Genomic DNA, 13,603 nt, shown 5'->3' on the forward strand with positions numbered 1-13,603 from the left:
CACATTTTTAAATTTTTTATTTACAGTAGTGTCTATTAATTGCCCAAAGGCACCGTCGCTTTCCCACTCATATTAATATAGACTTTCACAAATACCCGACACGACGTCATTCCCAAACATGAAAACTTGAAAAATGCTTGCTTGTCACAAAATGTGAAAACAAATGCGCCATATCCAGAGAGGGTGTATATAAACATATTTTAACAAGATTGAATGGTTCTAAAACACTGTCAGTTCATTTTTAACTACTATATATGAAATCATAATTTAATAATCTAATGTCTGGGTACAGCTTTGCCTTGCTGGCGCCAGTATAAGTATAAGTGAGAACAACGTAGGTTGCAATGTCTACAGATTTCTGTGATGTCACTTCTTGTGAGGTCACTTTTTGTGATGTCACTTCCTCCGGCGTAGGGAGATGCCCTGAAGCTTCCTGACTCTGCTCCTGGGGTCGATGAGCCTGCCCTCTGGTCTCCTCTCCCTCTCTTTCTCTCTGGAGGGTAGTGCCAGGTGAGAGTTGGCACAGTAGCTCGGTCTCTTGTAGTAGCGAATCAAGTCATAGCCCTCCGAGCCTGACGAGTCTACAAGAGAAAAGGTCACCAGGTCAGTTGTCAGGGAAAAACAATCATCAAGGTTGTATTTTTTAAATTGTATTTTATACATTGTCACATATGTATCTTCATATGCAGATTCAGTATATGTGTATGTACCGGTATGTGGTGCAGACCTGGGTTCAAATACTATTCAAGGTATTTCAATTACTTTCAAATACATTTTTCTTTTTAAAGACAAGTAGTTGAAAACTGGAATATATTTGGAAATGCACTTGGAAAGTATTTGAAAATACTCAAATACACTGACTCAAATACACTCCCATGTATTTGAAACCCAGACATTTGAAAATAGTACTTGAAATACGTAATTGAAAATACTTTCAAATAGGAGGCTATTTGTAGGAAATTATTTGAAAATACTTTCAAATACTTACAATATCAGTAGTTGATTCGGGCCACATTCTTTGAAAATACTCAGAAACACAGCAAATAATTAGTTAAATAACAAATAACAAAATACAAATGTATTTGAACCCAGATCTGATGTGGTGCTATCTATTGCTTATTCTATTATGTTGTAACCCATTGTAGGGTACCTTTACGGGTTATTCTGTTATAGGTAGGCTGGTGTTAGACCTCACACATACAGCACTGACAATACAGACATTTAGTGTGCTTACTACATAATAGTTTTACAAAACATTTTAAACTGGACACAATGAAGACACTGAGTCGTGATCTGAGCCCTTTGAGTTCAGATTTATTGTCACAACAGTGCACTAACGTAGCGTTGGAACAAACACCACCACATGGCCTGCTGCACAGTTTGGTCTTGGTGTGTGATCAATAAAATCTTCAATTCAAACAAAATAAGAAAATAAAAGTGGGGGTAAAAACATGAGGACAACCGGTTTGATGGTTACCAAAAAAATATGCTCCATATGAAACACCTTGAAGCAATACTCACAGAAAAAAATTAACATTGTTATGGCTTCAAATACATATAGTACAGTGCTGTGAAAAGGTATTTGCCCCGTCAGATTTTCTGCATTTTTGCATATTTTTGACACTGAATGTTATCAGATCTTCAACCAAAACCTAATATTATATAAAAGGGACCCTGAGTGAACAAATAACATACAAAGAAACAATACATATTTATTTATTAAAGAAAGTTATGCAACACCAAATGGCCCCGTGTGAAAAAGTTATTGCCCCCTTAGACTCAATAACTAGTTATGCCATCTTTAGCTGCAATAACTGCGACCAAATGCTTCCTGTAGTTATCAATTAGTCTCTCACAGCACCGTGGAGGAATATTGGCCCACTCCTCCATGTAGAACTGCTTCAACTCATTTGTGGGTTTTCGTGCATGAACTGCTTGTTTCAGGTCCTGCCACAACATCTCAATTGGGTTAAGTCTGGACTTTGACTAGGCCATTCCAAAACGTTCAATTTCTTATTCTTCAACCATTCTGATGTAGACTTGCTTGTGTGTTTTGGATCATTGTCTTGCTGCATGACCCAGCTGCGCTTCAGTTCGGTGGAGCCCCAGAGCCTTAGATTTGGCTTTGGAACCCTTTCCAGACTGATAAACATCAACAACTTCAGGAATTTATTTAAATCGTGGCATGATGTGGCTCTAGAACCTGTGTGCTGACAACTTCACTCTGATGGTAAGGGCCAAAGTTAGTCCGAATTATATTGGGCAGGGCTGGTTGTTAACCAAAGTACTCAAACAGCTGACTGTATCCCTTTAATTGGGTTGAATTAAACTAGGGGGGGTGTAAGGTTACCTTACACGCCAAACAAATGAAAGCAGCACAAACTTTGGTGTCATTTTTTCTCTCAGACTCCCCGTATATATCACTACAACCAACAAAAAGATCTGACCAAATTCAATGTGAAAATGTGCCATAATACAGAAAATCAGACATGGGGCAAATACTTTTTCACGGCACTGTAAAAAAACTGATATAAGGGGGATATAGTGAGGGAAAAAAGTATTTGATCCCCTGCTGATTTTGTACGTTTGCCCACTGACACAGATTTGATGGTACATGGCCCCGTCCATCGTCCCTTTGATGTGGTGAAGTTGTCCTCTCCCCAAAGCATAATGTTTCCACCTCCATGTTTGACGGTGGGGATGCTGTTCTTGGGGTCATAGGCAGCATTCCTCCTCCACCAAACACGGCGAGTTGAGTTGATGCCAAAGAGCTCGATTTTGGTCTCATCTGACCACAACACGTTCACCCAGTTCTCCTCTGAATCATTCAGATGTTCATTGGCAAACTTCAGACGGGCCTGTATATGTGCTTTGTTGAGCAGGGGGACATTGCGGGCGCTGCAGGATTTCAGTCCTTCACGGCGTAGTGTGTTACCAATTGTTTTCTTGGTGACTATGGTCCCAGCTGCCTTGAGATCATTGACAAGATCCTCCTGTGTAGTTCTGGCCTGATTCCTCACCGTTCTCATGATCATTGCAACTCCACAAGGTGAGATCTTGCATGGAGCCCCAGGCCGAGGGAGATTGACAGTTCTTTTGTGTTTCTTCCATTTGCGAATAATCGCACCAACTGTTGTCACCTTCTCACCAAGCTGCTTGGCGATGGTCTTGTAGCCCATTCCAGCCTTGTGTAGGTTTAAAATCTTGTCCCTGACATCCTTGGAGAGCTCTTTGGTCTTGGTCATGGTGGAGAGTTTGGAATCTAATTGATTGATTGCTTCTGTGGACAGGTGTCTTTTATACAGGTAACAAACTGAGATTAGGATCACTCCTTTTTGACATGCTTTTTTCTGGATTTTGTTGTTGTTATTCTATCTCTCACTGTTCAAATAAACCTACCATTAAAATTATAGACCGATCATTTCTTTGTCAGTGGGCAAACGTACAAAATCAGCAGGGGATCAAATACTTTTTCCCTCACTGTATATGGCAACAACAAAAAATACAAGATGATCATGGTTTCGTCCGTAGTGATTTAATCCCAGGTTTTGCTGATTAGTTGGTCATAGAGAAAGTGGGGGTCACAGAAATGACAATGGCTAACATACTACACTGGCACTACTACACCGTGGGCCTGGAACTTACTGTACAGGCAATAGGTTGTTATCAATAACGTCATATTTCGATATCAACCTATACTAACCCCTAGCAATAGAACATAGAAGCATACTGCACCTCATATACCCACTCACACACCAATTCACAAAAAACTGTGATCTATAGATTCTATACTAATCTATCAGCTTCTCCTCATTTACACGTGTCCATTTAAACCATTCACACACGGTATGTGGCCGTTACGTTTTTTTAAATAAATTAAAATATCTGACAGTATATGATGCTTTTTTCAGGAAGGCATGAGATTGCTGGTTTTGAGTTGAAGTAAAAGGAGACAATTCACAAAGATTACATGTCATAAAATAGTAAATGAAGGCGTGAGAATGGGGCCATAAAAATGGGTTTCGAATGTTTTTACATTCTTCAGGGATTCTTCACTATGACAAAGGTCCACATTACAGTGAACATGCATGACTAAGTATGATTTTGAAAGACAGAACTAGTACCACAGGGTAGCGGTCAGATACAAATAAATGTAATGGTAAAATAAAAAAATACATTAGACCCTATCTCTCTGTATGACAAGAAACAACATTTAGAAATCATGAAAGGGATAGCTGCCACAAAGTATCAACAATCACTAAACACTGACAAGATCTTGCCCTTAAAGATGTCACAAAAGCTTGCAAGCTAGACATATAGACTGTTCTACAGGGCAACACTGAAGTGAGCAGTAAAGACGTATCTATTTTAAGGCAAATATTCTTCCTTCTGGAGAAAAATAAATCATTTTGAGTAGCTTTAACAAAAGTATTTACCCTTTTGTAGAATTAGTTTTATTTTAACTATAGGATATCTACAGGTGAAGTCTGAAGTTTACATACACTTAGGTTGGAGTCATTAAAACTCGTTTTTCAACCACTCCACAAATTTCTTGTTAACAAACTATCATTTTTGTCAAGACGGTTAGGACATCTACTTTGTGCATGACACAAGTAATTTTTCCAACAATTGTTTACAGACAGATTATTTCACTTATAATTCACTGTATCACAATTCCAGTGGGTCAGAAGTTTACATACACTAAGTTGACTGTGCCTTTAAACAGCTTGGAAAATTCCAGAAAATTATGTAATGGCTTTAGAAGCTTCTGATAGGCTAATTGACATCATTTGAGTCAATTGGAGGTGTACCTGTGGATGTATTTCAAGGCCTACCTTCAAACTCTGTGCCTCTTTGCTTGACATCATGGGAAAATCAAAAGAAATCAGCCAAGACCTCAGAAAAAAAAGTGTACACCTCCACAAGTCTGGTTCATCCTTGGGAGCAATTTCCAAACGACTGAAGGTACCACGTTCATCTGTACAAACAATAGTATGCAAGTATAAACACCATGGGACCACACAGCCGTCATACCGCTCAGGAAGGAGATGCATTCTGTCTCCTAGAGATGAACGTACTTTGATGCGAAAAGTGCAATCCCAGAACAACAACAAAGGACCTTGTGAAGATGCTGGAGGAAACAAGTACAAAAGTATCTATATCCACAGTAAAACAAGTCCTATATCAACATAACCTGAAAGGCCGCTCAGCAAGGAAGAATCCACTGCTCCAAAACTGCCATAAAAAAGCCAGCCTACGGTTTGCAACTGCAAATGGGTACAAAGTTCGTACTTTTTGGAGAAATGTCCTCTGGTCCTCTGGCCATAATGACCATTGTTATGTTTGGAGGAAAAAGGGGGGCGCTTGCAAGCAGAAGAACACCATCCCAACCGTGAAGCACGGGGATGGCAGCATCATGCTGTGGGGTTGCTTTGCTGCAGGAGGGACTGGTGCACTTCACAAAATAGATGGCATCATGAGGAAGGAAAATTATGTGGATATATTGAAGCAACATCTCAAGACATCAGTCAGGAAGTTAAAGCTTGGTCGCAAATGGGTCTTCCAAATGGACAATGACCCCAAGCATACTTCCTCTGTAGCTCAGCTGGTAGAGCACAGCGCTTGTAACGCCAGGGTAGTGGGTTCGATCCCCGGGACCACCCATACACAAAAATGTATGCACGCATGACTGTAAGTCGCTTTGGATAAAAGCGTCTGCTAAGTGGCATATTATTATTATTACTTCCAAAGTTGTGGCAAAATGGCTTAAGGACAACAAAGTCAAGATATTGGAGTGGCCATCACAAAGCCTTGACCTCAATCCTATAGACAATTTGTGGGCAGAACTGAAAAAGCCTGTGCGAGCAAGGAGGCCTACAAACCTGACTCAGTTACACCAGCTCTGTCAGGAGGAGTGGGCCAAAATTCACCCAACTTATTGTGGGAAGCTTGTGGAAGGCTACCCAAAATGTTTGACCCAAGTTAAACAATTTAAAGGCATTGCTACCAAATACTAATTGAGTGTATGTAAACTTCTGACCCACTGGGAATTAAAAGCTGAAATAAATCATTCTCTCTACTATTATTCTGACATTTCACATTCTTAAAATAAAGTGGTGATCCTAACTGACCTAAGACAGGGAATTTCTACTAGGATTAAATGTCAGGAATTGTGAAAAACTGAGTTTAAATGTATTTGGCTAAGGTGTATGTAAACTTCCAACTGTATAATCTGTTGTTTTTCTATCTTTGGTCAAGGCAACAGGAATTTCTACACAGTGAACCTTGAGGCCATTTTGGAAAACCCCAAAGATGACCCAGTCAATACTGTACTGTACATGTACTATAAGTCTGCTTCTTGAACACAACATTCAATATTTTGATTATTTACTTTCTACATTTCATGACGTGTAGTAACCTAGTGTTTGTTCTGTTTGTTTAGTTTTCTGTGTTATTTTTTTGTTTGATATAATAATTATGTTAATGGCAAATTGATTTTTGAACACAAAAAAGTAAATTATATTTACATGCTGTGAATGATTTTTAGAAAACGTATGTATTAGTAAATCAAGATGGATCAATCAGATTCCATGTTTGTTCAACAAAGTTCTCACATCACAGTTGAACGTTGAGTGGGAACTGAACTGACTCTCTCAACCCAATTCTTATCCACATATTGGAAAAATCTCCTGCTTTGTATGCCGCAATGCATTTGATAAAGAAAGACTTGAGGAAATTGTGTTGAGCGACAGTGTCTTAAAGCAAAGTCAGAAGAAGTCCTGGAATTGAAGTTGAAGCATAAATAACCAACTCATAATGATAAATTCACACTACTTTGAAATAATAATACATTAACCCACTCATCCATGTCATTGGGGGAGCACAGATTCAGTCTTAGAAACATGTTACTTATCTCTGTTGACTACATTAAGATGTTCAAAATTATAACTATACACAATAATTCATAAATAAAATGTAAATGTTATGTTCAATAAATACATAGTATACTCAAAAATACAACTGGCAACCGTGGCAACCAGGAAACTCGCCTAGCTAGAAATGCCCAGAACTAGAGGAAAAGTAAGCAACAAAACCTAAGCACACATATACAGTATATTTTGGCATTGTAACATGTTATAAACGGTTGATTTCCCCGCCCAGTAAAATTAACATGGTTGTGGTGCCTGCCTTAATAACAGTCGTATGATGTCATCCCAATAACGTTTTGAAGGTTGGAAATCAATCAAACCTGCACTGCGGAAACATAAATCACCTACAGTACATAGTAAAAAGAATAACATAACATACTATTTAGAGACAACTTGAATCAATCATCGTTCTCTGGACATAGTTACTTTTTTCTTTAGATTTACAATAAACATATGGGAATTCTAACGCTGGAGAATCATAGGTCAACACAATACATCATTATATTTATATACATTACTGTACACAATATTGTTTCTTAGTATTACTAAATATGTGTGATTTCTCTATAAGAAGACGTTTCAATGACTAAGCCAATACGTTTCAGATTTCCTATTTAGATTGTATGATAGAGGGTAATCATGACTTCATTTCACTTTATTTGATGTGTGCTAGTTAGAAAGTGCATTCTAGTTGCAAAATGAAATGTAAAAGCAAAACAAATCTAACAATCGTTTATCTTATATATTTTACGTATGCAATATAAACAAGACAAATGTCGTTGTACTTTATTCATTAATTACACTGTTTAAATAATAATAATAGTTGTATGTAGATTCGCCATTCGTTCAACATCCTTTTTAGATTCGACCTTGTTTACATTTTGCCCGACACACACAGATGCACATACTGTACAAACACAGAGAGGTCTGAAGGTCCAAATGCCAACCAGAAGTGTGCAGTGATGAGTAGGAGCAGAGGAAGCTACACAGAGCCAACTGAAAGCTCCTCTGGAAGGGCCTAGCTAGTGTGGAGGCCAGGGCAACACAGGGCAACACTGTCCTGTCCTTTGGCCTTACCCTCTCATGTGCCAGCCTGTGCATGTGCCTGCTCCTCTCCAGGTGGAAGAAAGAGCCTATAAGTCCATCATGGCTCAGGAAATGGCAAAGGTTGAAATGTTTGGGCTAATGGGAAACCAGCACCTGCCATTTGCCATGGTAACACATGGACTGGCAAGTTAAGCTTTGATTTGGGAGAAAAAAATGGACGGAAAAGCAGGATTCCACCAGAGACAGAGACAAGTGGAACTATACTCTTAGAAAAAAGGGTTCCGAAAGGGTTCTTCGGCTGTCCCCATAGATAGAAGAACCCTTTTTGGTTCCAGGTAGGACCCTTTTTGGTTCCAGGTAGAACGCTTTTGGGTTCCATGTAGAACCCTCTGTGGAAAGGGTTCTACATGGAACCCAAAATGGTTCTACCTGGAACCAAAAGCATTCCACGTGAAACCACAAATGGTTATTCAAAGGGTTCTCCTATGGGGACAGCCGAAGAACCCTTTTAGGTTCTCGATTGCACCTTTTTTTCGAAGAGTGTGGTGTTAAAAAATAAATAAACAAAAATAAAAGCAGTACACATCCAGCAGAGGGCAATCTGGAACATTAGACAGAGAGAGAGAGAGAGAGAGAGAGAGAGAGAGAGAGAGAGAGAGAGAGAGAGAGAGAGAGAGAGAGAGAGAGAGAGAGAGAGAGAGAGAGAGAGAGAGAAAGAGAGAGAAAGAGAGAGAAAGAGAGAGAGATAGAGGTGTCCCCTGGTAAATGAAGTCTTTGTTGGGGAACTGAATGGGCGGTTAGTTTGGATTGGACGTAGGAGCAGCCACCACTGCTGCAGCCGCTAAAGACGCAGGTAAACTGTCATGGTTACTGTCGTCAGAGTCCTCCTCTTCTTTATCTGTGGGAGGGGAAGAGGACATATGGCACACTTAAAACTTCCTGCTCCAACTTCCTGGTCTCCTGGACCGCTGCATGGCATGCTGGGGAGGGGGAGGGGTTGAAGACAATATAGGCCGTGTTCCATAGCTAAGGCGAGGCGACGCAACAACCAATGGTTGCGTGCCACGTCATCGACTGTGTCATCGACTGACACATTTCTTTAACAGATGATGTGGTTAGCTGATACTTAAATACCTATCCAGGTGTTGTAAGATCTGTCAGGCGTCAGCAACATCTACGCTCGGGAAGTCTACCGAAATGAAAGGAAAGTTGTAGGCACATTGTGACCCAAAAATTGGTACATGGTCAGTTTGGTAACTGAGGCTGGGGGTGATGGTTTTGAGAGTCAGTTGTCAAAGGGTGTTAACAGCTAAATGAGAGGGATTGTGTTTGCTCGGAAGAATAGCTTTGAGTTTCAGAGATAAGTCTTATAAAAAAAGAACATGTTATGTATAGAGGGACAATGACAAAGTCCCTGTCAGGATTGAACAAGACTGTAGATAACGATCAATGAACACACTGTCACCATAGTAACGTGAAGGACAGACTCAGGGGAAGGGATAGAAGAAAGAAATGATAGAAAGAGGTTGCCTTTGAGAGGGAGGAAGTGGTGGAGGATGGCGGGGTGAGTGAGGGTGTGAGTGACATTAGACACGTTTCCACAAGAGAGTCAGTCATAGTCCTGTGTGGTGCTGTCCTAATATGTACACCGTTCACATCATAGAAACTCGAATTGCAGGACCAAACTACAATGTTTTAATATGTTTTTTGCATACCTTGTCATAACCAAAACTGCTTTTTTTCTTCTCTTTGCTTTAAGAAGAGGAGACATGTATTTGATTATGGAAACGTAGCTAAGGTTCGCCCTGAGGAGAAAGTAAATGGTGTTTTACCGTCAGAGGTGTTTTTCTCACTTTCATCATCAGAGCCAGAGTCAGTGTCAGGTGAGTCTAGCTCCTCTGGTACTTCCCCTGGAGTCAAATAAAAACCGTCACCAACCATCACAATCCCCCCACACAAACCAGACCAGGGGTTCACTGTCCACTAGATGCCTCACACATCCCCCAGATAGACAACACTGATTAAAGAAAATATAAAATACAGACTTGAAGAGAATAAGGAAGTGACATGTTCATAGTAGTCACAAATGTTGACACTTCAAAGGACATGATAACAGTTTCAAAATACAATTTCAAAATCCTTTTACATGCATAATTGACCAGCAGAGGGCACTCTTTTACAACTAAACCATCAGGAGAGCAGCCAAGGATTCAGTAAGAACTTTAGCTTCCGCTATCATTTCTGAAGCAACGGCAATAACAGTTTGACAGCACCAAAAAGACCACCAGACAAATTGACTCAAACTTTGGGTCCTCCATATTCTAATCACTACTTGGCACTTTAAGTTGATGCTGTTCACAACTTCTTTAAACCAAGTATTATAAATAGAGAGTATATCTGTATGAGCCTGTAACTGAATGTAAACTAACACATACCGTTTTGAACTTGCTGGTTTTTCTCTGTGCTGGTGCTGCTGCTTTCAGGCTCCTTGGGGTCCAAGTGGTTCAGGCCTGGTCCTGGTCCTGATGTTGTTGGTGTGGTCCCGACGGTCCCCCCTGGGTCCATGTTCCCTTCCTCCTCTTTGGGCACTTCCTCCCCCGCTTCCTTTTTCTCTCCCCCTGCTTGTGTACCTTCTTCTTCATCCCTCGCTTTCTTTTCCTCCTTCTCTTCTGTCGTTCCAGACTCTTTCCCCTCCTCTGTCCCCTCCTGCGAAGCCTTCTCCTCTGCTTCCCTTTTGGTTTTCTCCTCCAGATCTGTCAGAACAAAAATATATTTTGTATGTGTGAAAGAGCCCTACTCCACCTACTCCCTAACCCACCCACCCTCCAGCCAAGCCCTTTCCTGCGTAGGTTTTCTACTGTAGATCTCAGCTGCTTGGGTCTTCACTGAGTAGAGTTTCTACTGTAGATCTCAGCTGCTTGGGTCTTCATTGAGTATTGTTTCTACTGTAGATCTTAGCTGCTTCGGTCTTCATTGCCTCTTGTCCTAAGAATGACAATACTTCCACCTCATGGCCTTGGACTGATCCTTCCCATAACCCACCTATTTTCTGTTTTGCTTTACCTTTAGTCTCCTGGGTCTCCATTTCTCTCGGTTCTGGTGCACCTCTTTGTACCAGGACCCAACCCGCCTGACTAACCCCTCCCCTGTCTGGGGCTCTTCTGTACCTTTAGCCTCCTGGGTCTTCCACTTCTCATCCTCCTCATTCTGTCTCATACCCTATTCCCCAACCCACCAACCCTGCCAGACCCTTCCCTGTGAGGGGTTGAGGGGCCCCAGTGTACCTTTAGCAGCCTGGGTCTTCCATTTCTCTCTGTTCTGGTGCACCTCTTCATTCCAGGTGGCCTTGAAGCCCTTATAGTCGACGGTTCCCGGGGAACAGTTGAGTGTTCCACTGCCCTCTGAGCCTGTACTGATCACACTGGACCGCTTCCCATCCCCCACTGGAATACTGTTCAGACTGTACACACAGAGAGATAGAGAATGTCATACACCTGGCCTGTAACACACACCTTACACACCTACTGTAAATATGGCCACAGCTGACACTTTATTCCACAGTGACTTAAACCACAGAACAGTGGTTGCATACATTGTATATGATCGCTGCAGGAATTGAACCCACGATTGTGGTCCACTCCTGTGACCTATCATACACCAAACAACATAATGAACTATTGAGATTCTACAGAGGTCTCCAATCTCTACATGAGATTGGACATCACAGCCATGCCTAATGGATGTCTGAACTGAAAAACCTCAATTTAATACATTGAGGAAATGAGGGTTTACAGCCCAGTGATTCTAGTTCCACTATAATGAGCATTATCTACAGTTGAAGTCGGAAGTTTACATACACTTAGGTTGGAGTCATTAAAACTTGTTTTTCAACCACTCCACACATTTCTTGTTAACAAACTATAGTTTTGGCAAGTCGGTTAGGACATCTACTTTGTGCATGACACAAGTAATATTTCCAACAATTGTTTAGAGACAGATTATTTAACTTAAAATTCACTGTATCAAAATTCCAGTGGGTCAGAAGTTTACATAAACTAAGTTGACTGTGCCTTTAAACAGCTTGGGAAATTCCAGAAAATTATGTCATGGCATTAAAAGCTTCTGATAGGCTAATTGACATCATTTGAGTCAATTGGAGGTGTACCTGTGGATGTATTTCAAGGCCTACCTTCAAACTTAGTGCCTCTTTGCTTGACATCATGGGAAAATCAAAATAAATCAGCCAAGACCTCAGAAAAAAAATTGTAGACCTCCACATGTCTGGTTCATCCTTGGGAGCAATTTCAAAACGCCTGTAGGTACCACGTTCATCTGTACAAACAATAGTACGCAAGTATAAACACCATGGGACCACGCAGCCGTCATCCCGCTCAGGATGAACGTACTTTGGTGCGAAAAGTGCAAATCAATCCCAGAACAACAGCAAAGGACCTTGTGAAGATGCTGGAGGAAACAGGTACAAAAGTATCTATATCCACAGTAAAACGAGTCCTATATCGACATAACCTGAAAGGCCGCTCAGCAACCGCTCCAAAACCGCCATAAAAAAGCCAGACTACGGTTTGCAACTGCAAATGGTGACAAAGATCCTACTTTTTGGAGAAATGTCCTCTGGTCTGATGAAACAAAAATAGAACTGTTTGGCCATAATGACCATCGTTATGTTTGGAGGAAAAAGGGGGGCGCTTGCAAGCAGTCAGGAAGTTAAAGCTTGGTCGCAAATGGGTCTTCCAAATGGACAATGACCCCAAGCATACTTCCAAAGTTGTGGCAAAATGGCCATCACAAAGCCCTGATCTCAATCCTACAGACATTTTGTGGGCAGAACTGAAAATGCGTGTGCGAGCAAGGAGGCCTACAAACCTGACTCAGTTACACCAGCTCTGTCAGGAGGAATGGGCCAAAATTCACCCAACTTATTGTGGGAAGCTTGTGGAAGGCTACCCGAAACGTTTGACCCAAGTTAAACAATTTAAAGGCAATGCTACCGAATACTAATTGAGTGTATGTAAACTTCTGACCCACTGGGAATGTGATGAAAGAAGTAAAAGCTGAAATAAATCATTCTCTCTACTATTATTCTGACATTTCACATTCTTAAAATAAAGTGGTGATCCAAACTGACCTAAGACAGGGAATTTGTACAAGGATTAAATGTCAGGAATTGTGAAAAACTGAGTTTAAATGTATTTGCTAAGGTGTATGTAAACTTCCGACTTCAACTGTACATGGACAGATGGACTGGGTTGCAGAGGCTGAGGTAACAAGAGGAGGTGGACAGATGGACTGGGTTGCAGAGGCTGAGGTAACAAGAGGAGGTGGACAAATGGACTGGGTTGCAGAGGTTGAGGTAACAAGAGGAGGTGGACAGATGGACTGGGTTGCAGAGGCTGAGGTAACAAGAGGAGGTGGAGAGATGGACTGTGTTGCAGAGGCTGAAGTAACAAGAGGAGGTGGACAGATGGACTGGGTTGCAGAGGCTGAAGTAACAAGAGGAGGTGGACAGATGTGGCTGTTTGCAAACACAATCTGCAAGTGTGTGTCTAGCGGGCAAAGCTGGTTGGAATGACGTCATTACAACCACTTTACAGCTAATGTGCGTGTGT

At 41.1% G+C, this 13,603-nt stretch overlaps 1 protein-coding gene across 6 annotated transcripts in view; it reads right to left on the reverse strand.

Moving 5' to 3' along the window:
- pde1ca (phosphodiesterase 1C, calmodulin-dependent a) overlaps window positions 1–13,603 on the reverse strand; it is a 98,777-nt gene continuing 85,174 nt past the window's right edge. For 3 of the 6 annotated variants that reach the window (XM_041861905.2, XM_041861906.2, XM_041861904.2), the window contains 4 exons: window positions 11,261–11,436; window positions 10,412–10,729; window positions 9,809–9,886; window positions 1–581 (listed from right to left, as the gene is read on the reverse strand). In XM_041861905.2, coding sequence (XP_041717839.1) covers window positions 397–581; window positions 9,809–9,886; window positions 10,412–10,729; window positions 11,261–11,436 — 757 coding nt within the window. In that variant the 3' untranslated portion in view covers window positions 1–396. Of the gene's footprint in view, window positions 582–8,656; window positions 8,875–9,808; window positions 9,887–10,411; window positions 10,730–11,260; window positions 11,437–13,603 lie in introns of those variants that run through there. The other 3 variants (XM_041861908.2, XM_041861907.2, XM_041861909.2) reach the window with 3 other exon arrangements.

The sequence above is a fragment of the Coregonus clupeaformis genome, chromosome 34 (genome assembly GCF_020615455.1).
Source record: "Coregonus clupeaformis isolate EN_2021a chromosome 34, ASM2061545v1, whole genome shotgun sequence".
Lineage (NCBI taxonomy): Eukaryota > Metazoa > Chordata > Actinopteri > Salmoniformes > Salmonidae > Coregonus > Coregonus clupeaformis.